Source organism: Erithacus rubecula, assembly GCF_903797595.1.
Source record: "Erithacus rubecula genome assembly, chromosome: 3".
In the NCBI taxonomy this organism is placed as follows: domain Eukaryota; kingdom Metazoa; phylum Chordata; class Aves; order Passeriformes; family Muscicapidae; genus Erithacus; species Erithacus rubecula.
This window is the reverse complement of record NC_136689.1, coordinates 77871663-77897153: the sequence shown is the minus strand read 5'-3', so window position 1 is coordinate 77897153 and position 25491 is coordinate 77871663. Positions and strand designations below refer to the sequence as shown.

The 25491-nt window shown below is 37.8% G+C and overlaps 1 protein-coding gene across 7 annotated transcripts in view; it reads right to left on the bottom strand.

The window, feature by feature from the left end:
- Positions 1–25491, bottom strand: part of CTNND2 (catenin delta 2) — a 626420-nt gene that overhangs the window by 77567 nt on the left and 523362 nt on the right. For all 7 annotated transcript variants that reach the window (XM_079301143.1, XM_079301147.1, XM_079301144.1 and 4 more), the window contains 3 exons: positions 17833–17950; positions 14681–14866; positions 4801–4974 (listed from right to left, as the gene is read on the bottom strand). In XM_079301143.1, coding sequence (XP_079157269.1) covers positions 4801–4974; positions 14681–14866; positions 17833–17950 — 478 coding nt within the window. The remainder of the gene's footprint in view (positions 1–4800; positions 4975–14680; positions 14867–17832; positions 17951–25491) is intronic.

Genomic DNA, 25491 nt, shown 5'->3' with positions numbered 1-25491 from the left:
TAGGCACTACCTATGTAAGTCATGATAGTATTTTTTAAAGGATCATCAGAAAGAAATTATTTTTAAGAGTTTGACAAAACGAAGGAAATGCCACTTGTGGTGATAACACTGAGTTACCAACTGCATCAATAGAAAAGGTAATGTAGGACCAGAGGCAATGGGCAATAACTGAAACACAAAAAGACTTTTTCAGAACAGCAGGAATTGCTTTTCTACTTGTGAGTGGGATTGAGCATTGGCACAGGTTGCCCAGAGAGGTGTAGAGTCTCCAGCCTTGGATACATTCAGAAAACCATCTGGACATGTTTCCAAGCATGGCACCATGGCTCTAGGCAGCCTTGCTGAAGCAGGGGTTGGACCAGATGACCTCCAGAGATCCCTGCCAACCTTAGCTCCTTCATGATTCTATGAGTTCAGAGCCACAGGTCTTGCAATATGTCTGGCAGATAAACTGACATCAGCCTAAATTCAGCTGTCAGATACATATACACAGATGGAGTAATAAGCAGACATCCTAATATTTCCTTTCTTCCTGAGAGGGAAATTTTATTCGGAAGGGACATAACCTTGGATGCTTGACATTGTTAACTTGAGGACATTTTGCATATAACTTTTTACAGGCTCAGGAGATTTAATGTGTTAATAGCCAATTGACCAAGGTGAAAACTGAAAAGACCTCAGCACTTTTATCTTTACCATCTGAGGAGAAGTACTAATGCCAGACTACATATAAAAAGATAATCTTTTACAGGATCACTCTTGTAATTTTAAACCATGTAATTTTTTCTACCCACGGCATAAAAAAGATTATATGAGGTTGCAGAAAGAACTTCTGGTTTGAAGAGTTATAGTGGGAGAGATTTCTTAAGAAGCAGGAAACTGTCTTCAGAATAGAGCTGAGGGAGTCGGAAAGTCTCCTTTTTTCTTATTCTACATTTTTGCACAAATTTGGTTAAACACAAATCAAGTGGTGACAAAAACTAAAAGAGCTCCCAGTGAAAGTTAATACCTAATGGGAAATAAAGAGTTTGCACTGCTTCCAAAGGCATGTCTCAAACCTTATTTGTTCAGGGAAAACTCCAGCAAAGATTGATGAGGAATGTGTTTCCCTAGTTTTATTATTTCATATTTCTAAGCAGCTTTAATATTCAAGTTAATATTAAGCATAATTACAAAAAGCCTATTCTTTGAAAAAAAAAAAATCTTTAGAGTGGCAATGAGAGGAAGCAAAGCCAAAACCGATGGCCATGTGTTGTTCTTTCTGTCTGCAGGATGTCCAGGATACTGTGAAAATACCATGGTTGTGATTGATGGGATAAAATGTTTTGGGAAGCAATGACTTCTCTAAAACAGCACTTCTTACAGTCAGATGTAGCAGTGGAGCTCTGCAGAAGGTGGGTGCAGATCCAGGGCTGACAAACTGCCCCATTGCTGTCAGGCAGCAGCACTCTGCTTGGAGTGGGCAGTACTGGCAGCCACAAACCCTGCCAGGAGGGGGACATGCAGTGACCCCCTGCTGGGGTCACAGGGCACTGTGCAGGCCAGCAATTAGGCCTTAGGCAATGTGATACCCTGGCAGCCATGGAAAATGTTAATTTGTCCAGTCTTTCCAAAAGACTTACATATTGGCTGTCTCCAGAAATATTATTCCAGAAGGGCTAATCCTGTTTTTCACAGATGCATCAAGAAAGCACGTGAACAAAAAAGATATCTCTGTGAGGATATGCATGTGATTTTCTATGACAGAGGAGGTTCTTCTCTTTCAGATTCCAATACCAGTGTCCTCCTTATGTGATGACATATTGATGCAGAACAGTGAGATGAACAAATGTCTGTGTTTATCTGAAACAGTGTCTTCCAAAATGAGTTCTGCTTTATATACAAGCTGTTAATCTTTTTCAAAACCAGAATATACACCAAAGTCAAGATACACAGTCATATATTATGCCAGGTGAAATTTTCACATTGAAAATATTCTTCCTCATACCTCAGAATCAGCATCCTGTTTTATTGACAAACCTTCATTCGGATCTCTTAATATATTTGCCACCAAGATGACCCTTTTTGATTTGTTGCAGACTGAGCTTGGTCAAATAATAATTTCACTGACCAAATATTTCATTAGTCATTATAAAAAACTCCCAAGTTTTACTTCACAGATGGGTAATATATGTCAAGAACCTTAGTCCAAAGTGTTTCATTTTGACATAGAAAAATTGTACGTAAATATAAGTATGTCACACATTTTTCTTTTATGTTAGTATTAGGGCTTAGAAGGAATTCCTGCAACTGAAGCAGTGTTAAAAATGTCCTACAGATTATGTTTCACCATGTGCATGTGTTGATTTTATGTGAATGCATCCCTGAGAAACTATATTCCCTGAAATAATGAAAACTTTCAGCCCTTCTGAGTTATTAATCCTTAAAGCTACATATTGATGCTTTCTTTTTGTGCCTGAAATGCTCCAAAGTAGTCTAGGGGATTTAGACACATATCATCTGTTAATTCTAGTGGTAGACACTTATCTAAATCCCCTATACAACTTTTTATTTTTTTAAAATTACTCAGGCTTCCTTTTATCTGCTCACTTCCCTCTGTAATAACACTGGCTAAGCACTGCCAGTGTTAAAATATTACCCTTGGCCACCCAAGAGGATTAGACAGCTTTGTACCAGAGGAACCAAAAGGGTGAAACAGCTAGGAAAGAATTATGCAAGTGTATCAACTGCATTTCATTTTTTTTCTAGAAAAGACTGTATCTTCTGTGGTGTGTGAGCATACCTGGTAGGCTGGGTGCTTCAAACAGTCTGTGATTCTTCTGGCATTAAAATAATGCTAATTGGAAAAAAGCTCACAACTGCTATTGCTATTAATATTAATAGCAACATTGTTTATCTTCATGCAGTTTGCTCTTCTTTTATTCCATCATCAAGTTCTTCTTGAAAGAATTCAAGTAAAAAAATAATTTACATTCCTTTTACAATTACCATTTGTTGGAGGAACTAAAAAAAATTAAATGTCTCTTAGGAATAACCTCTTCTTTTAAGAGTTTTTATCTTTTATTTCAGTCATTTTGTATCTGAACTGCAGCAGTGGAAAGGAGAGGTCAAAAGGTGGAAACATCAATGCTTATGTAATCCCCAAAGAGGATTACTCTCCTCACAAAAATGGCTAGTATGACATGTGAAATTAAGGATATTCATTCTGTGTCTGCACATCCCTTGTAATAGAATTGGGGAATCTTTAGAAAAATAGAGCAATATGAGAACAACTCAGCTTTTCCCATGGTATCAGCACAGATAGTATTAAAGTCCAAAACCAGTTTTTCTAAGCCAGCACTCGCCAAAGAGCTCTGCAGAGCCTCCCTTCCTCTCCCTGTACACTTCTGCCAACTAAAGGCTATACAGATTTATTAGAAATGAGAGAAGGGACACCACTTGGATTTTAGCACTTCTATTAGTCCTGGCAAACATGTATGCATTGTTTTCTCATTTGGACCAGGGCTACACCCATTCCCAGATGGATAGAACACATTTATTACATTTCTCTGCCAGGATTACACCATCTGAAACAGTCTATAACATGAGAATAATAAAACCATAATGATTTTCAGGCACAGTGCTTACACAGGACAAAAAAACCACCAAGTAGATATTTTGTTAAATCATTTTACATGCCACTGATTACAACAGTTGAAGACGTCTCATAAGTCTGGTGGAACACAACTGTAAAAAAACAAACCATCATATGCTTTGGAAGAGCTAGTGAGTGTGCCAGCCCAACTTCCAATAAAACTTTATGGGAAAAAGGAAACAAACTCTTAGTGTCAGCGCTAACCTTTCAAAATGAATGCCTAATTAAATTGGTATTTACATATCACATATGAATGCTCAACTGCTTAAAACCCAATAGGATACCTTCTGAGACATAACTTTGATCAGTGCATTTTCCCAAACATGACTGTTTTTATTGTAAAGAGAAAAATTCCTGCTGAGAATTAATTTAAAATCAATGCAATATAGTTACACCATAGGATTAAAGAGTACTTTCACCCAATTAAACTAGTTTACCATCACGGAAGTTGCCCCAAAAAGTAAACAAAGTTCAATGTTAACTTGAATTTTACTGATTTGTTCTAAAACTGCAAGTATTTTCTTTAATTTTTTACTTGACATACTGCAAATAATACACAAGAAAAATGGTGCTTTTGAATATAGTTTTTTCCTATAGAAAAATAGGATTAGCCAGAGTACAGCGCCTTGATTGCATCTTTGCTCACTCATATATAATTAATCATATTATGAATGTGTTTTAATAATGCCTTATTTTTTTAAAAAAGTAGGTGCTAAGATTACTTGTTTTGGTGTCACATCATTTATATCTTGCTCTGGCTTCTCCTAAGGGACAGAATGTCAATCAGTTTCTGCAGAGACAAAACAATATGGTTTCATTTGATTGCCAGTGGTGGCATTTTTGGCTCATTTTTCATGGCTCTGACACCCAGGTTCACAAAGAACTGCATCTCCTCATTCTCCACATTTGGATATTGGTTTTCAGTGGCAATTTTTCATACTTGACTTGACTGATGTGATCTTTGCTGCTGTATGCTGACATTTGCTATGATATGACTACCCAGGACTTGAAATACTACCTCAAACTTGACTTCAGATAGTTCTATGAGAACAGAAGGTTATTCCACCACCAGAAGCAATTAGATACATTTATATCACCAACCTGCAGTCAACTGAAGGGTGGTTTCAGAACTGAAGAGGAAATATGTATTGGGTTAATATTCCTACCTTCCAACTCCCAGCAGCCAAGTTCTGCAGTGCCCCTGCTGCCCCCTCCAGCGTGTCTGGATTTGAGCACTCAGAAAGAAGTGTGAGGTAGGGTTTGACTATTGAAGGGTGCCACAGCATCTGGATTCCTTTGGGTGGTTCTGCACAGTCTGGGAGAGGTCCTACGCCATCCCACTGTTGGAAAGCACAAATCAGATTGTCAGCAAGGAACAGTGAAATACATTTGAGAATTGCCTCAGTTGAAACTGTAACATCTGTGAGGGCATCTGCCCATAAACAGATGTTCTCAATTTTTGCACATCATGTGATTCTTCACGGATGAACCAAATTTCCTACTCAACATTCCTTACAGACAAGCTGTAAGATTGGCAGAAATCCCAATGTTTTAGCTAGCTGACATAACAAAAACACTTTACACTGCATGTATTTTTTTTGAGTGGGAACAACCCAATGAACATTATCCTAAGAGGCAAATCTAGAACTTGCATGGGGAGATTTTCTTCTCACATCCTTTTCATTTCTCCCCATTCTCTCTCATCCCATGAGAGGAAAAACAACACAGAATGCTACTATGGAAAATGATACCAGGCATGAGCCCTCCATCCCATTAAAGGCAGAGGTGTGACAAGTCTTCCACAATCACACAACTTCTGGCTTCTCACAAGGAGAGTGCAGGAGCTATTCAGCCAGCCAGCTGTGGGGTCTGAGACTCCAATGCAATTGGTAGAACCAGCTCTCATGAAACACACTGTTCCTCTCACCTCACACAGAGTTTTGCCATGAAAAACAACCCAAGTCCGAGATTCAAAATGTGCAATATTTAAACCTGAACAATGGGTAGGTTACTGCACAAAACCCACTCTTACCAGAAATAAATACTTTATTCCAGGAGGACAGGGATTCTCCTCTCCAGTGGAACACACAACACTTGCACCTACATATAAAACATCTCAAAGGAAAATACACAGACTTTGTGTTTTCCTTTTAAACCAAAGAAGATGTGGAATGCACTTTCAATACAATTTTAAATGGAAATCCATAATTATTTATTTTGTTTTTTTCTTTTTTTTTTTTTTTTTGTTCTGTACAGATAAGGAAATTTTATTAATTCATGGCACTAATGCCACTGTCAGGAACAAGCCTTAACTTTTTAATAAAATATCTTTTCTAACACCTCGGTCATGTCCACATTGCACAATACACTAAAAAGTAAATCTTTCAGTACCTTGGCTTAGAGATTACTGTGTCCATAAAAACAAAAAATCTGTACCATAACATTAAACATCTATTAAACATACAAATATAGCATAAGTCAGATTAATTCCTGGTTTAAATCTGCAACAGTTAATTTAACTAGTTATGAATGTACAATAATACTTGCCCTGGGAAAAGACCTAGAACCTCTTGTTTTCAGGAAGTATCGACCATAATTTTACTTACAGTAACTTTAAAAATAAAATATATATATTTTAAGGGACAATCAATCAAATCTTCCCCAATAACATCTAACTCAATTTCAACAGTTTTGTTTGAATAATAGCTTTAGGAATGAAGCACGCTATTTTTTTATAAACTGAAGAAGAACAAACACCAAAGTGGAAAGCTAGAGGAACCATTTCATATACATGACCAGTTACCAAAAAGCAGCTCAGATGTGAAACTCACTATGCTGGACAAATGATATCATAGTTTAAAAGGACTGGCATGGCAATGCCCAGTGATGGTTGAGAAAGTAGAGGACAAATGCTTTCTGGAGAAACAATGCCTTCACATGACACTGTAATGGGACTGTGTCTTTGAAATTTTTAATAAATTTCTGCTTTTAAACCAAGAGATTGTTTTCAGTGCATGTGACTCAGTTCTTCTGTCTCCTCCTTATAAATCACCAGCCTTGCCAGAAATGAGTTCTTTCCAGCTCATAAAAAATACATTAAAGCCTGCTTCTTATTTTAACTCTCAGAATTCAATCATTCACACTGTCAGATTTTTTTGGAAAACAAATGAGAGACATATCTTACAGGTCAAATCTGACCTCACATGAAGTTTAGGTTTTGTAAGTCCACTAATGAATGACTTGAGATGTCCAAGGGCACCAATTCAAGTCTTCACTTGTCGCATTCCAACTTGCACAAATTATGCATTATGCAACTGAAGAGTGTTTGCACAGGGTATATTATTTCAAGGACAAAGCACATGAAATGCATCAAATGTATCTGATCTACCCATATGAGGGGGTATATGCCAATGTGGGGGTATAATTTTATTTTTCTGCTCAGCTATTTACACTCTCACAATCCCAAGGACTACTGAAAATCAGCTGACATAAACAGAGTCCTATATACATGTTCATGCTGTGCTGGTACATATAAAGCACTAGAAATTACCTAGCAGATAAATAAATATTTAATGTTGTTTTGCCATTCTGCCCAGTAATGAGAAAACATTAAAAAAAAAGAAAGGAGACAAATTACTGCATTTCCCTGCCCTTCTTGCAACTCACTTTCAGCATGATTGCATTAATTTATCACCAACTGTGAGGGAAGACCTTCTTCCCAAGATGCTGTGATGCCTCAGAGTCCCTGTAATAATGATTAAAATCTTTGGTAGCACACATGCATGTGCAGTGAAAGCACAGGAAATTCAGTGACCCTGGAGAAGGTCCTGCACTGCTCTTCAGATGCAGTGTGTGCCCAGCTGTGGCTGTACAGGGTGAGTGTGACTGTTCACTGTACTGTGCTGGTTTTGGCTGGGGTAATTACCTTTACAGTAGTTGGTGTGGGGCCAAGTTTTGGATTTGTGCTGGAAACAGTGTTGATAACCCAGGGATGTTTAGTCACTGCTGAGTAACACTAACACAACTCCTCATCCCACCCCACCAGAGAGGAGAATAGGGATGCACATAGTTGGGAGGGAATACAGCCAGGACAGCTGACCCCAACTGACCAAGGGGACATTCCATATCACATGGTGTCATGCTCAGAATACAAAGCTATGGGGAAGAAGAAGAAAGGGAGGACATTTGGAGGGATGGGGTTTGTTTAACCAAATCTTTGTGCATGATGGAGCCCTGCTTTCCAGGGGATGGCTGAAGATGGGAAGTGTTCATGCCTGCCCATGGGAAGCATGAATGAATTCCTTCCTTTGCTTTGCTTGCATGTGAGGCATTTGCTTTCCCCACTAAAGTGCTTTTACCTCAACCCAGGCATTTTCTCACTCTCACTCCTCTTTGTCCCCACCCCACTGAGCGAGCCTCTGTGGGTTTGGCTGTTGACTGGGGCTAAACCACAACATCTGCTGTGCCTAGGGCAGCCTCTTCACTGTAGGGCTGAGTGAGTGGCTTCTGCTGTCTTTTGTGTAGCTCAGACCAGCACCTGAAGCTGCATAGCCCAACTGTTGCAGGGCATGCAGAACTGACAAAAGCAAGCAAAGAAGCCATTGCAAATGATATTTGCCTGATCTTCATTCATTTATTTTGTAATTCATAATATCAATCACCTGAGGAAAAAAAAAAAAAAAAAAAAATTTCCCCAAGTGGTATTAGAGTCCATATCTAAAACAGGGGTTAAGGCATGGTGGCAGAAATTGCTTTGCAGTTTGCATTGCTAAATATTAATGAGCTGTAATGAGCTGAGGCAGCATCCTCACCCAGTAAACACCTCCACCCAGGAAATTACTGGAAGAGTTACTGTACTGTTGCAGCCCATCAGGAATGATCAGGAAGGTCTATTTAAAATAGACTGAGGCTGCAGTAGGAGTTTCTGAAAAAGAGACCAACATGCAATTACTCTTCCTAGCTTATACTAAGGAGAAAAAAAAAAGTCATAAACAAATATTCCTTCCAGGCTTCCCTCCTTCAGCTGAAATTACCCACATATATTGTGGTTGACGCTGACAAACTGCTTGTTACGTGGGTGAGATACAAATCTCTCATTTCCTGAGACTGGTGCAAAAAAAATGGATGAAAGGCAAGAAAAATAAAAACCCAAATACCAAGATCTTTTAAGAACAACAGACTTTTGATAGTAAGAGTACTCTAACAAAATTTCCAAATTTTCATAATTGTAAGGAGAGGAAAAAAATATTCCTCATTGAGATGCTCTCCTGTACTGCACAACAGATTATCTACCACCTGTCTAATTTTAATGAAAGTAAATCCATATTTGTAGTGCAAATGTACTAAATATGTGGGAAGGCTTCAACTCAGCAAGAAAAGTACACTCTGCAGATTTTGAGGTTCATAGTAACAATCTTAAATTGGTGGGGTTTGCTTTTAAATAGGTATCACATGACAACAGGTTTTCCTGTGATAACAAAACAACAGTGTTTTATTTTAATTTATTACATGTGAATACTTCCTTCCCCCAATCTGTACAAAATACCTACTACTAAATATATAAAATACCACTACTAAAAAAATCTAGGAAAAAATTAAAACAAACCCCAGGAATGTCTAAAACCATCTAGACCTCTCTCCAACGACCCCAGACATTTGGGATAGTCTGATAACACTGTAGTTATGCACCTTGAAGCAGCAGTGACAAAATTCATATAAGCAATTACACACTGCTTATTAAAACCATTTCAGAAATGCCAAAGACTTAAATTAACAGGCCACCTAAGAAGACAGTGTGCATGTCTTAGTGGCTGTGACAGTCTCTGCCAGCTCTCTCTAGACCTGTCAGTCCAATAACCTCTTTTGGACACTTTGGTTCAAGAGGTGAATTGGCCAATGCTGTCAAGAGCAGAAATCAGAAATTCAGCAGCAAAAATACATCCAAGTCACAGAGCTTGATTTCAGAATCCATGCAGCTGACACTAAGCAGGCAGGAATACCACTGTTTACATCAAGTCAAACTTCAGTTTAGATATATCCAGGCCTAAATAAGGGTGGTGAATATAAATGCAGGTGTTAAACTGATACAAAGACTCACAGGAGCATGGTGGGAGAGAGCAGAGCTCATTGCAAAAATAATGGCACCCTCCCCAGTTTGATGCAACAACATTTACAATTATAGAAAAGGGGTTTGAAATGCTTTCAAAACATTTCAATGTATTGAAATATTATAATTAATATCAGATATTAATAAATCTAAACTGTACTTTACATTATACATTACACTCTTAAAATAATTGCCAATGCCTTTATTAAACTTTTTTAATATTATGCTTAGCTAAGAAAAAAAAAAGAATTCAATTTGTGCATTTTCTCTTTGCTTAAAAACAGACCCTTCCCAAATGAAGGAGGATGGAGTTAAAGCTGGGAAAACAGTCCTTGGCATGTCACTGCATGCTCTTCTTTTCTCCACAGGAAGCTGAAGCTAACTGGCTTTGCAGTATATTCCACAAACTGATAAATACAAATTATATTTAATAACCCTGCAGTTTTGACTTTGAAAACAAATTGGCCATACATGACACTGAGAGGCTCACAGAGTAACTGGAAGATGCTGTGTAGGTAAGCAAGAAAATAGAAATGGTTTTCAAAAAGCTCTGTAAGGAATTGCTCAAGACAGCTGATTCTTGCTATTCAACATTTGACATAACCACCTCGTGTAAGATGAAGAAGCAACAAGTGGAAACAGTATTCTTTCTGAGCAAGGACAACATATCGTATTGGCAACATAGCCTTTAATCCCTAATCACAGTTCAAATTCTTGGTTAAACCCAGGAGCTGCCACAATTTCTCTGTTTCTGTGCCAATTAGCTGGCTGTGGTTTGGCAGAGTATGAACCATACTTGGTAAAATACTGGTTTCATGACATGAAAAGACATATCTGGCAGGTTTATTTTTTATGCTTTTTGAAATATTATTGCCTTAAACCTGCTATTTCATCTAGAATGAAGAATTTATAGGCCATTTAGCAAGCATGCTAAAGAGGTGTGCCAGTCAATTCTTAATGATATATAACTTGAAATGTTGCTGTTATACCTTAAGGCTCCTGACAGAAGGTGAAAAAGAAGGTCAGGCTCATTTCAGGAGTGTCACTTCCAATCAAAAAACAGACTTTGGGCTACATTCTGGTTTGACAAGAATGATCACAGATGGGGAACTCAAGATGAGCATGAAACAAGAAGACAACCAGTTTGTCTTAGGGAAGAAAGGAAAATAAATGAAATTGCATCACATGTATACATAATGGGCTGCATAACAAGAAATAAAATAAGGATTAATGACAACTCCCTGACAGGCTTTTTTTTTACTGAAGTGGGACCATACACCTGATTTGCCTTAACTGCTTTTTGTCATAATCCTTGTTTCTCACACAGCTCAAAGAATAAACCTGCTGGCAGCAGTGAGCCTGCCAGCAGCACGAACATTTTCAGCAGTTGAAGAATCAGTTTCCATTTGAAGAGTAACACAATACAAGAGAGGTTGATGTCTACAAGGTCCTAGTCAGATGAAGAGGTCTGTGGCTGGAGAGCTTATTGGGGTGAGGGTTCAGTACCAGCTGATCACAGGTAAGCAGCAGAGAACAACTAACAAAGCAGCACAGAATTACAGTCCTAGAGGTTTCAGACTGAAGTCAGGTGAATTTCACTTATTTTTTCTGAGGCCTGAAGAGAAGTTTGGCTGTGTTTCCATAGATAAAATCAGTGCTATGCTTAGATTTTATCACAAACCTTCAGAAGGTTTGGGCCTCCTCTAACATTCAATTTGTGTGACAAAGCAGATGCCTCAGAGACCTCTCTCAGCTCTGGTGAAATAGTTGCAGGCTCTTTTAACACCACCCACCTTTATTCTGAGATGTGGGGAACACTGTTTCCTGTGATCCTAAGGGAACTCTTTAAATAAAGTAATTTAAAAGATGTCATTAGACCTATGATCTGAACAAAGACACATCTCTTACTTGATTCCAAGATGTACAGAAGTTGCCTTTATGACAACTGATAGACAACTGATGTCATTAATAAAAAATAAACTCTGGTTTGTTCTTGAAAGGCCTTTGAAAGAAGCCACATCTCATCGTACCACTCAATTCTGTTCTTTTCTTCAAGTAATTTACACGTGACTACAACTGAAACATGACTTAGAAAAATTTGGGATACTTGCTCCCTAAATCATAAAAAGAAGCAATTAACTTGTACTTTCATTGTAGAGAAAACCCATGAGAAAGTGACTTTAATATCAAGTTTCTACTGTTTTATGGTTTAGGAAACAAACTTCCTGCTCTGTGAGATATTTCTTTTAAAGTACAGAAAACTGCATCTTCATCCACATCTTTTGTCTAAAATGATACAGCTGTTTTTCTTTTGCAACTACAATACTTTTGCTACTGTTTTTTTTTACTAATACTTTTATCCAAGAAGTAAAGACTAGCTCATAAATGCACAAATGAGGTTCAAGAAAATACACATAATAATGAACTAAGTTACAGCAATGGTGTAATAGGAAAAATTAAAAATTGCATTCACTAAAATCTGCACATTTTTTTTTCTCCTCACTGTTTTGTACATCTTATCTTCTGAGAAAGACTTAAACAAAACTTTTGTTATTCAAAAACCCCATGCATTGCCAAAAAAGAAAAGAATACCTATGCCCTGAACACTTATTTTCTGGGGATGCAAAATGTAGCAACAATAGAGTGGATACTCCCTGGTACTAAGGTGTCAGAGATGTGCCTGTGCCCTGTCCTTTGCCCGAAAATATAAAACTCTCAAGTATTAAAGGAACCACAAAGACAAAGAAGCAGAAAGAACAAATCATTTTACACAATTGGGTAATTGTGTCCACACTGGACAAGTGCCTCTGCACATACTTCTGTACTTATTTTTGCAAAATAAATGGGAAAAAAAAAAAAAGTTACATTTACCCTTATGACAGTTGGAGTTATTTTAGGCTGTCGATATAAATGTGGTTACATGAAAAATATTGCTTTTCCATTTTTGAGGGTAATTTGGGAGAGCTCTTTCTGGCACAGTGATCTTACTGCTATTGCTTTTAATGACACTCTAGTTAACATGATAATATATTAATTTGATAATATACTTCAAATCATTTGGAATGTTCCACAACAGTTGAGGATTATGGGGTGAAAATAACCTGAAGAAGACTCACAAGACCCCCTGAACTGAATAATATCCACATGTGAGAATTTGAATATGGTAAGATGAAGTAGGATGTCTGGATTTAAAGGAAATTAGATTAAAGAAGAAAACATCATTAGAAAATAGTTTCTAATACTTGTAATACAAAGCAGTCCTATGCACAACAGAATTGTTTCTGGAAAGAGTAAATTTATGTCCTTGCCATAGAAAAGCCTAGTGATCATAAACCTGAAAACATATGTGTATTTTATTATTCTTTGTATTAAAAAAAAATTAAACTCTTCCATGAAGCCAACACTAACAGCTCTGAGGAGACCTTTCACATGCAACATGCTGAAAATGAGCACTCACAGAACTCAATTCTTTGGCCTGGAGAGCAAAAAAATGCTTTTAAGGGAACCATTAGAGTACAGAGAAGCCCTAAGGGAACACTGAAAGAGTCAACAGTACAGAGTTAAAACTATGAATCTGAGATCCAAAAGTCACAGAAGAAATAGAAGAGGAAGACTTAAAAAAGACTTTAGATGGTGTGTGCATGTGTTAGTAAACAGAGCACCAAAGAGCAAGCCAAGTTGCAGTGTGATGCATTCATATCCAAACACGCTATTTTTTGCTCCTGCACTCTGAATAACTGCAAGCACAGTGTGTGAAATGTTAATCCAGTAACAGGGATGATGACTACTGTATATGGGGTAAAATTAGTTTGCTTTGATACTTTTAATCTCACAGTAGCCTAATATAGGAATCCCAACAAAAGACCATAATAAATTCAAGTTATCTGATGATGGGTTGTTTAACCACAAGAGTAGGTGAAATTAGTCTTACTAGTCATGAATGCTGCATTTTTCAGTATCCAAGTTTTAGCTTAGTAATGTTGCTATAACTTATCCACATTGACATAATTTGGCTTTAGGAACTCAGGAATATTTTCAGTACTGGTTTACATAATTTATTCAAATACCCCATGCACTTAATTGCTTACTCAAATAAATATTTTCTTTGAGCAATCTGAAACAGAAACAAACTACAATGCAAAAAAGTGACTAAGTGTACGAAGAGGTGGAAAACTTACTGCTGCCAGCACAGGCTGTCTGAAAAAGCCCAAAAATCAGTAGTCATTCTTACTGCCATTTGCTGTGTGTACTGATACAATAGTGTCTTTCTCTGTAATATAATTGTCAGCATTCCCCAAATTTTAAATTTTTAATGAGATAAAAAAGGAGATAAATACACTTTAAAAATTAACCCACCCCAAAATATTACCTGTCAAATAACTTGAGGAAGCAATCAAGACTTTGCTTTTCAATTTAACTTAGGTAACAACATTAAATATATCAAAATATGAATGCTTTTATATCATTCACTCATTTTACTTGATTCAGTCCCGTACAGTATTCTCCCAATGTGTAGAGATATGGTACAAGACTAATTTTGAAGCAAGCGAGTGCATATATATAAGCCTGATGTTTGTTTGCATCAAAGCCCTTCTACACACACGTGGCTCTGTGGAAGTGCAGTGTAAAGTATATGCAGATTACACTTTTCATGAGAAATGGCTTCCTTTCAAAGAGCATTTTATGGTATTTATGGCATTCAGAGTGTACCCATGACTACAGTTTCCAGGTGCACCACATAATGTACAATATCTCAAGCAAACATAGTTCATTACTCCAGAGCTATATTCTGCTTTAAGCTCTCAGCTAATTAACAAGAGCAACAGTTTTGGATATTATGTGTGATGCATTTGATTTCTAATACAGCGCATTAATTATTTACATTTTAAATGATGGGCACTTCAACTACTCACAACACAGCTGCAAATAACTTTCATTACCTGATCTTGTGATTTCTTTTTCTTCTTCTTCTTCCCCCAGCACCCTGAACTCTCTGCGTCTTTTCCATTGGCATCACCACAGAGTAATCCATCAAGTTCATCTGTTCCCATCTGCTGTCCCTGAGATGTTTCTGCAGCTAGCCTGTATGAGAGGTTCCTCAAAATGCACACACAGTTTTCAACGGTCTGAAAAGTATGACAAAAAGAAAAATGCAGAAAACAAAACCAGAAAAAGATTAAAATCATTCCCTTGCTCACTCTGAATATGAAGCAGAAGGAATTTCATCTATCTTTGCATGTGTATTTCCCCAGCACAAGTCTTATGTGCACATTTCAGAGTGTTCCCCAGGTAATCATAGGTTAAGAGATTCAGAAATTTTTATGGCAACAAATTAGTAGTCTGGAAAATACTTTTCTGGGAGTTTTAAAATTGTTTTAAATTTCACACTGGAGCACCATGTGGAACAGATGATGAGGTTAAAAGTGATCAACAGAACATGAACACTCAAAATGTCCGACAACTCCCACCTCAGTGAATAGAAAATGCTACAAACAGAAAATGGCAATGGAATCTGGGTTTTGCCCTTTTAGAACCAGAAAGAAGCTATTTTCTGGCAAACATTCCATGTAAATTGCCATAAAATTGGGATCTGAGTTCCATTTCACAAGTACTTCTAGCATGAACATATGATGTTTCTCCAGTCCCAAACCAGGACTAGAAATTTGTCTTGCTGCTTTTACTGCTTCTAGCCAGGCTGCAGACAGATACCTTGTATACAGCCTTTTCCTTTCATCCATTTATCCCCCTAATAGGTTGTGCCTTCAGTAGAAGATGCAAGCAGGAACCCATAAATGGATGAGACCCAGTGGAGGAAAATTATCTTGTAATTCAACCTAATTTCTCCAAGTCTAAAAGAAGCTTAGTTTAGACGTGAAACCTACTCATTGAGTTGGTTCAATTTCATTTGATTATCCCTAATAAGAAGGATATGAGCTTAACTTTCTGCACACAAGGAAAGCATGGTTAAAAAGGCCATTCTCTATTTATATTTATTTTGACTGTTCCTAATGCTCCATGGAGATAAAATGCAATAGCCACTACATCCCAGCTCTTTTGCTCCATTTACTCAGAATGGAGTGACTGTGAGGCCTTCAGCTCTGAAGTATTCTGCCATATTCACTAGCCAGGCAAACAGATGGGACTTTGTTTTATTTCAAGTACAGCATGAACTTCTGCCAGGTATGCATTCAGCATATGTTTTTAGTGATGACACAAAGTTCCAGAGGTGATATCGAATTCAATCTATACAGGAATATTTATATATCTAATCTTTAACATAGATGAAATGTCACAATTTTGCAATACACTTGTACTAATTTGAAATTTCTGCCAAATATATAAACACATGTAGAAATAGGTATGTGTGTGTCTGTGTCTAGAAAGTGTTCTTAGTGCACCTTTTATAGCTGAAAGCTTTGCAAACATCCCATTTATTTTTTAAAGTTTGCTGCCTCTCATTTTTTTAACATGAATTTTATTCTATTTTGTTATAGCATGCTGAAGTTGAATCTTTGCATTTGTTGATTAGAATACTAAAATTTAATTTTCCTTTTCACAAATCATAGTTTTTGCATTTAAAATTCTCATATTGTGGAAAACGTAAGCTGAGTTCCTCACAAGGACAATGTTACCTTAATCTAAAAACTGATAAGCAAACTTGCAAGGCTCAAATACAACCAACACCTTCTCTATTAAGGTAAACTCCTACAAGCCAAGAAAGCTGGTTCTTACCACACAGCTGGACTGACTTCACTCCTCCTTGACTTTCAAGGATCCTTGTATTTCTTATTCTGTTTTCAGTTTCATCATAAGGGGGCTAAGGACAAGTTCACTAGTTTTTCTACTCTAGCTACATTTAAGCTACTCTGAAGCTAATGAAGTTAAAAACACTCCTGTGTTTGGGGGCTGCTTTGCAGGAAGTGTCTGGGTGGGGGAGTGGGGGCTGGTGACAGCCAAGTTTTCCCCAAACCCTGGTCAGGCAAACACCCTGCCAGGTATTGTGCCTGCCTTGTGGGTGAGTGTCCTCCAAGCATCCCTCTACTAAACTTCTATTAATGGAAAATTGATCACAGGCTAATGGGTTGTGGGATTTTTTGTGTGTTTTGAGGGTTTTTTGTTTTCTTTTTTGATGTCTTTAAAAAAAACAAACCAAAGCCATGCTGTTAACCCAGCACCTCATGCTATGAACCTCTCTTAATTTCTCTCTCCGTCCTCTGAATTCACAGGCAAATTTCACCTATTTGATTCGGGTAGTGACCAGAGATGCCTGGACATTATTCCTCTCTAATCTATAAACCCATGGGGAGCCACAGACAACTCTGTGAAACCTTGCTGCATAAAAGGCTGATTCCTAGGGGTTTGCAAATGGACCAAGGTTGCCCTAGAGCAGCAACTGTAATTAATTTAGCACAGTGTACTGAAAGCAAAAGAAACTGGCCTTTTTGCTTTTCTCTGGAATACTTTAATGCATTACAAATCTTCAATTTGTAAATGCTTGGAGTCTTTTTAATTAGGGAGTGCCTTTCACCTCTGGAGAAGCTTGTTCATATCCTAGCATTTTAAGAGAAGTAAAGTTGACATAATGAGGCATCTTAACACAGTTGTTATTGAAAGCATTCATTGATCCTCTTCAAAGAAGGAATAATGTTGGTTTTACTGCAAAACTGCCTATTAATTGCCCCTTTTTTTTTTTGCTTGTTTGCCTTCTAAGCCTACCTCACTCTCATTAGCTCTCATACTGGGTACTGAAAATCAATTTTAAGGTAAAACTGGCAATGTAAGGAACTTTACACAGAATACGATATATTTGCTCTTCTTAAACCAGTAACATATTTTCTGCTTCAATAATTCAGTTGAAAGAATGACATGCTTACCTGTGCACACTACACAGGTAGACACAAATACAATACTTAGCACATTGAAATAAACAGCTCAGTAGAAAAAAAAAAGGAAAAGATGGGCTAAATTGTGTTTTGCTCAGACATTCCTCACAATGCATTTAAAAAAGAGCATCATGAAAAGATTGTCTCTTTGGAGTCCCCATGTACCCTGAATACCTGGATGTGCTGCTGAAAAGACAAAGAGGACAAACCTTACTATCAATTTCACTGCTCCCCAGAGCAGACTGGATCACGTACAGCAATGCATCTGTCAGGCCATCACACTCCCTCATTCTTCTGCGGGCCTCCTCTCCAGCAGAGCTGACATTCCTGCAAGGCAACAGCAAGGGTCACTATCTCCACAGCTCCCTGCCCACTGAAACCTGCTCACAGCCAGATAAAACACACGTCTGCTTTCTCCTCTCATCACCTCAGAGCTGTGAATAATGGAGACAGCTGCGGATGAGCTCAGGAAATGTAACGCAGAGGGGAACAAATGGAAGACATCAGCTCCTCCACAGGATGGGGCTGAGTGGCCAAGCAGCATGCGCCCACCTGCATGGGGAGACTCATGGCCCAATAAAATTTGGAGAGGGGCTGATAATTTCCTTCCTTCCTTCCTTGCTCCCTTCTTTCCTTCCTGAAAGCATTTTTAAAATGTGCATATGTACATATAAATCAGGATTTTAAGTCTAGAGGTTTTGACAAATACAACTGAATAGCCTAGTAGTTAGAGCTCTTAACCTGAGAGAAAAATATTGTCAGAGCACAATATACAGCACCTGCTGCTGCTTGCTTCTCATTTTACATGAGTGCTTCCTTTTCTCTTTCATTTTGAGAGAACATTGACACCTCAATCTTCTGTTTATTTTGTTTATTTTACATTGCAAAACTTAAGGCCTTGGATTATTATAATAATATTGTAATTCTTGTGTTCCTAGATGTGGCCAGAGGGCCTTCTGAACACATTTATACAAATCCATTTAAAACAAAATTCACTGCGTAACATATTGTGCCACAAAGTTCAAAGTATTGATACACAAAGTAAAAATATGTATGAATGAGCACATACAAACAGAATCTCTATTTGCTAACACAGTATCCCAGAGAAAAACAGCATGCAAATTTGCATAGCAGGTTTGATTTGAAAATGGATGAATTAGCAATCTCAAGAATGGGATAAAACTTTTCACAGTCTCCTTCAGTAGGGGAAGACAACCCTTTGCTGAGGTGGCTCATCTATAGCTCTTCTCTCCCCATTAATAAAGTTTATACAAAGAAAGAACATAAAAAGCACACACACCAGACCTATATATATGTATTTAATGCTAATGTGTGGAAATGGAAGGGAGAACACTGGTCCTTGAATTTGAGAAGAAGGCAAGGCACTTTCTATATTTTATACCATTTTCAAATACCTTTGCATTAAAGATGGAAAAAGCACAGAAATCCTGAAAAGGGGGAAAGAATTTCAGATGGAGGAAGATGAGAAGACTTAGGGCTAGGTTTCCTGGCAATTCTTTTTCTGCTTTATCTACTTCATCCTGTTCTGCCTCCTTGTTATTCTAAAAACAACAGTATTTTCATTCCTCCAAAACAACAGTTTTATAACTGGACAATCCCCAGCCCCTGCAATGCAGGTTCCTAATCGACTCTGCTCCCTAAACATATATGATTTACCATCCATACTTACATCCCCACACAGTCCTAAATAGTGCTGCTCTCTCACACACAAACTGGCCCAATTAATTCAACACTGTTCCCTTCACCTCAGCAGATAGCTTGACAGAAACCATATAGCCCTGGAGTGCTGGAATGAATTATTGTATCTCTCTAGAAACAAATTCACTCTCCTTGAAACCCCTCATTTTTTGCCACATTGCACATCAGAAGCCTGCCCTTCATAACAGCTTGCAAGTTTTGTGTTGTCTGGTTCCTCTGGTCCCTGAACTCCAACACCTCTATCTCTCTGCTGCTGTGAGATCAGCAAGCAGGTGAGGCGTTTTCCTACAGTTCATGGGGAAATTTTCTTCTAGAAGTAGGGTCTGGACAACATCAACAGGAAAAACTCTCTCCCTTTGAAATGATGGAAACTTATGACTTACTTTTGTGTGGCAGAAATAAGAAGGTAAAAATATAGAACATGGTTTTCCCCAAACAGTGCCTGTGCCTTATATTTGTAGGGCTGGGGACTCCACCTAAAGTAGAGTAGACCACCCCCATCTAAAAGCAAGAGTTCCACTAATATTTCGAAAGGGCAGAATATGTAGGAAAAGCAGCATCATGGACTGGAAAAGTGCACTGTGGAGTATATAGTGAGGATAAGAAGGATTATTTTGCTTCTATCTGAAATTTCATTTTCTTACCCTCTAGGCAGATAAAGACAGAGGTAGGCAGATAAATATAGATGGAGAGAGGGCATTGAGGTACTGGTGCAGGTTACCCAAACAAGTTGTGGATGTCCCATTCCCTGCTAGTGTTCAAGGCCAGGCTGTATGGGGCTTTGAGCAATCTGGTCTAGTGGAAGATGCTGCTGTCCATGGCAAGGTGCTTAATTTCAAAAGTCCTTAAGATGCCTTCCAATCCAAATCATTTTATGATCCTATAATTCTACGATAAAAAAAATTGTATCCAGCTCTACAAGAGCAACTGCACAAATAGGAGAATGATGAGGAAGAGGTCTCAGCACAGCTTTGCACCTTTTTTTGCACCACTATGAAAAGAAAAGTTGAAATATTCCTGAATCTTTTAAACAGAGATAGATCTTCAAGTCTGTACTAGAATAATGTGTCCATGCTTCTTTATTTTCTGCACTTACATATACTGAGTGCAAACTTTCAAAATAGACTGATTTAGACACCAGTAGAAACAGAGAGATATAGTCTCCCATATCTTCTCATTGAGGTGATTTTTCCTTTCTTTTTATCACTACCAATTGCATGTCACCTTGACTATCCAGAGCCTGCAGAGACTGTCAGCCTCTCAGTTCCTCTCCAAGTTCACCAGAAACTCCCCCTCACCAAGACAGCAATGTAGACAAACTTATAGTCCCTGAGCTGCAAGCTATCTGCCTCATTCATTTCCAGCAAACAAAGAATAGGAGGCCTGTACACAAAGCAATACAGACACACCAGGGGCACATCTTGCACAGACAATGCATTTTCTTGCTCTATATCAAGGAGCTGTTGAGTTGGGTTCTTCTGTTTATCATCCTTCCCAATTATGCTCCAGCTGCTCCTGTAATCAAGAGGTAGATATTCAGAATTCCCATGACAAAAGTCACTGTTAACTTTCTGCACTGACCTGGAGCTATTACAGGCCTCTCCAAGATATGGTGCTCTTATTTACGCACGAAATAGCTAAAAAACATGACAAATCCAAACCTTGCATCAGCATTTTGGTGGATTTCAAAAGAAAAACATCCCAATATCTAGCTATTCTAATGTCACCTCTACTGAAGTAACAACTGTTAACTGAGATCCTTCACAGAGGGTCTCTAATATCACCATGTTCAGGCTACGTAGTTCTGCAATGATAAACAAGTTCAGATTACATGAGTTGCCATCTCATGCTGCCATCTTATTTCTCATTGTCAACCTGGACATGCTGTAGCTGTCAGTGTTACAAGGAAGAAGACATGATTTGTCATTTCTGAATTTGCAGGCCACTGTGCAGATTTAAATTTGAACAATAGTAGTAATTACTTAGTCCCACTAAGTCAGTGCATATTTTTCCAGTGATTTTCCAAACAGGTGAAAACATGTTTTCGAGATGTCTTAAAGGATGTGGAGATACAATGCACAAGTTTTCAGGGAAAGAATACTTTTCCATTCTAAAAGCAGCCCAGCTTGATCACCCTGTATACTTTGATTCCTTTTGTAAACTCTACTCATAATATATGTGAGCTATAGGCTTTCATTTTAAATCTAATAGGGTAAGGATTCCTTCAGCGAGCCATAAACCAGTAAAATTAATTTCAAATAGAATCCAGTCACACAGGAATACCAAGAATACAGAGGGCTGAAGAATCTCTCTGTTTAGTCAGAAGGTCCCAGTCAGACCTCCAAAACCCAGCTTTTTCTCAAGAGAGGGACACTAGGAACAGATAGAGCAAGAGCTCAGACCCACAGCTCATCAAACTGCTTTTCTGAACAAATGGCAGATTGACTTTGCTAATTACTTAGGAATGGGAAGAGAACTAAAAATAACTCAGTTTACTGAGAAAATGTGCTAACTATCATATCATCACCTGAAAACTATCAGCAGGCATGATCCTCTATACCTAGGGCATGTCAACCCAATGTTCTAAGGATATGAAAGGTGTGGTATAAAGGAGTGCACAGTGCAACACACACCTGACTCCTGTCAACCTTGGAACTTGCATTAGTTGTTCAATGGAATTGCCAGGCTTTGAGGAAGGGGAAGATGGGTGGTGCCAAGCAATTTCTTTCTGCTTCAGGGGTCATCTTCCATAACTCATACAAAGTGTGGGAGGTACAGAGCAATATTCTTATGAACCTAGGATAACTAAAATTACCTGCCTTATACAGGGGAGGGACACTAATTTGTATGGAAAGATCATCCAGAAGGCAAAAGCCAGTGTGCTGAGACATGACCTCTGGATGTGGGAATATTTAGCAAACTGTTGACACTACTCCCAGTGGTAGTTTTATCCATCTCAAAGACAGAATTAAAGCATCTACATCTGCTCTCCCTAAGCATGCTCAAGTTATGTCAAGTAGGTTCTTTCATATAGCAGCTACCAGTCTGCAGATTGTAGATCTCACTGCAGTCATGCAAAATAGTGGTAGAAAACAAATACTCTGCATTTGGCAAAGGTGAAATTGAGACAGGTATTCCTCAAAGCCCCATGATAAAAAGAGAAAGTATGTTTAATAGGTAGTATATGTAATATTTTTGCGTGATATGAGAGAGAACAGACACAGGAAAGAGAATATCCTAAATTAGGTGGACAGTACAAGTTACCTTCAGCATGAAATTTCAGGGGCCTTCCAAGTATATAATTATTCCAAGAAGTCTTGTGTAAGAGGAACTAATTATAAAAGCCTCAACCTTTTTCATCTTTCTACATGTTTTAATAGTCACCAAAAAGAGATTTTTCACAGCAAGGGGGAAAGGTTCACATAAATCAAGAATTACATCAACCCCATTAATATTATAGCAACTGTGATTATGTTTGCCCCAGGATACCTAGCAAGGGAAAAGCCCTCAGAATACTGAGCAACTGAGTTACAACTGGCACACTAAAAAAAAACAAACATTCTATGTCAGCAAGGAATTTGGCCTAGAAGAGATCTTTCTCTCTTAGGTAACTCTTTCACTTTAAAAGAATATTTTGCAATTAGACAAACATCTGACAGTCTAATGTGGATACAGTCTTGGTTATTAACCTTTCTGTCATATACTATGACAATGTGATTTAGCTTTGATTGTTCAGCAGTACCTGTTGTTTTCAAAACACCAGAGCAATTAGCCTACCAAGTCAAGCACTCAACAGGTGTCTGTGCTTCTGCATGTCCAATCCTAAGGCTAAATGTATTGTTTTTAATGACTGCTCCATGTGATTTGTGAACTCCTAACTCTGTGCTAGTTGATTCCCAACATCATTTTTTGCTATTTTGATAGTTTTGAAAGATACGTGATTGGAAAGCACATGAACTGCAAGAAACATCTTCAAAGAGACTGTCTCCATAAAACCAAAATCAAAACCACCCCAAATTTTCTGTCATAAACAATTTTGGTTAGAGTTCATGGTATAATCAGCTATAGCCTTATCTGAAAGAAAAAAAAAGAAAAATTTCTAACTGGATACTGCTGGGAACCAGGGAAAAAGCAATCTCGAAGCCTTGAGTTTCTCAGGCTCCACAAGGACAAGAAATTACAACAATGATTATACACCTGCTAGGTATATGAGAGCTGTATGTCTCATGATATTTTGCAGAAAGTATGTTTTCAAAAAGGTGTTGCCTTCTTGTGCCAATGAGTCTTTTCTATTTTGTTTTGCACATACTACCCTATATATATGTGTAGTGTTTCTTTAAATAAAGCTCTCTCTCTATTTTGTTTCTTCATTGCACAAGGAACTATGTTGCATTATCCTTTTTGCCACTCTCCTATAGCCTAGAATGCAACACCACCCCTCTCCTCTTTTGCTGTGTTTTCATCTGATGTGCAGTTCTATTTAACTACAATACACAGAATTACACATAGTGTATTGAGGTAATGTTTTAAATTATGGTATAAAAATCCTACCTTCATCAAACTTCTGTTTTGATATTTAATTTCTCTGACATTTAGTATTTGGCTTCATAAAAATCACTGCACTCATTAATGCTCATCTCTTTATACAGCTCCTAATACACTACCTGTTCATTCAGAAAGAGCTGAAATACTGTGTCACTTACTGCCCTTGGGAAGAGCTGCTGTGGTACAGACTTTGAAGGTCATAATGGGAATAGTTTAAACATGTCAAGGTAAAACACTTTTCTCCATTTACAATTGTAATGTTGCTAAATGGAGCTCTATATGTTTTAATGACTGCAAGAATGTAAATACAACAGCTTTAGCTTTTGATGATCCAGCATTAAATATCAGCATTAGCTCAGGCACTTCTGTCCTACAGAACCACTGTCCAGAGGACTGACTCTACAGCTCTTACTCCTTGCATGGACCAAAGAGAAACAGGACATATTTGAGGAGAAGGATGGCACTGAGGCTGCCAAATGCTGGGATCACTCCCCCCCACCAGTACTCAGTGAAACACCTTCGTGGCCAGAAGCAGTATGCCCTGAGGAAGTATTACTGTCTCATTCCATATTTATTTCCTGGCTACCTACTCGGGACATCATGAAAACTCAAAATTACTGTGTCATATGCCTCAGCACTGAAAAGTAGTCCATTTTCATTTCTTTGTTCAGATTGTTATCTTATTCAGAAAAAAACTGCTCAGACATAAACAGTTTTCAATTAACCTCATTCTACCTATCGTTTATCAGGTTCTTTTCTTCAAATGATTATATATTGTTCTGTCTTGATGTTCTTAATTGCCATTCTCTACATTAACCATTCAATCAATCTCCAAAATATTATAATTCAGATTATTCGTACATATGTCTACTTCTCCTCTAAAAGATGAAACCTCTATTTGTCATGTTTAGGTCTGTGGGAAAGTTTTTGATTTGCATGAGCTGCCCTAGCAAATATACTTCCACAAGACTAAAAATATCCCATTTTATTTTCTGTAGGCTATAGTCTCAGGAAAAAAACTTGTCATTACAACTGCATTCTTAAGAACAATTGAAAAGAAGCAGACAAACTGCTTTGGAGTTGGGAGTAAGCAACAAAGAAATATACTGTCTGTAAAAGGCAGTAATTTACTGTATCTTAAATATTATTCTGAGTGTACCAGCATGCCTTACACTACTGAGATCTCTTTATAAAATTGTTTGAATGTTATTTCTCTAATATAATTTTAGCGGTAAAGAAAAATCACTCTCCTTCAGTCACAGCTGGGGAAAAGGATTTTCATTCATATCTGAAACTTGGAAAAGGAATTCAGCCAGCTTCTCTGTGTGTGAAATTTCTTGCCATCCTTTGAAGTATTTGACTTTTTTTTTTAATCTTAAGAACAACTAGTACTAACAAACAAAACCAAAAAGTCTTAGTTTTGACAGCTCTTTCCCCTTGATTTAATCCCAGTGTAGCTCTTGTGCTTTTCAGGAATACACACAAGCCTCTTTCCTATACACTCAGAAATATTTCAACACCTGAATTGGTTATGATAGAAGTCCAACTTCAGAATCCAACATGGGGCCAAAAACATTCCTGACCTGCTGCCAGCTTTTACCTGA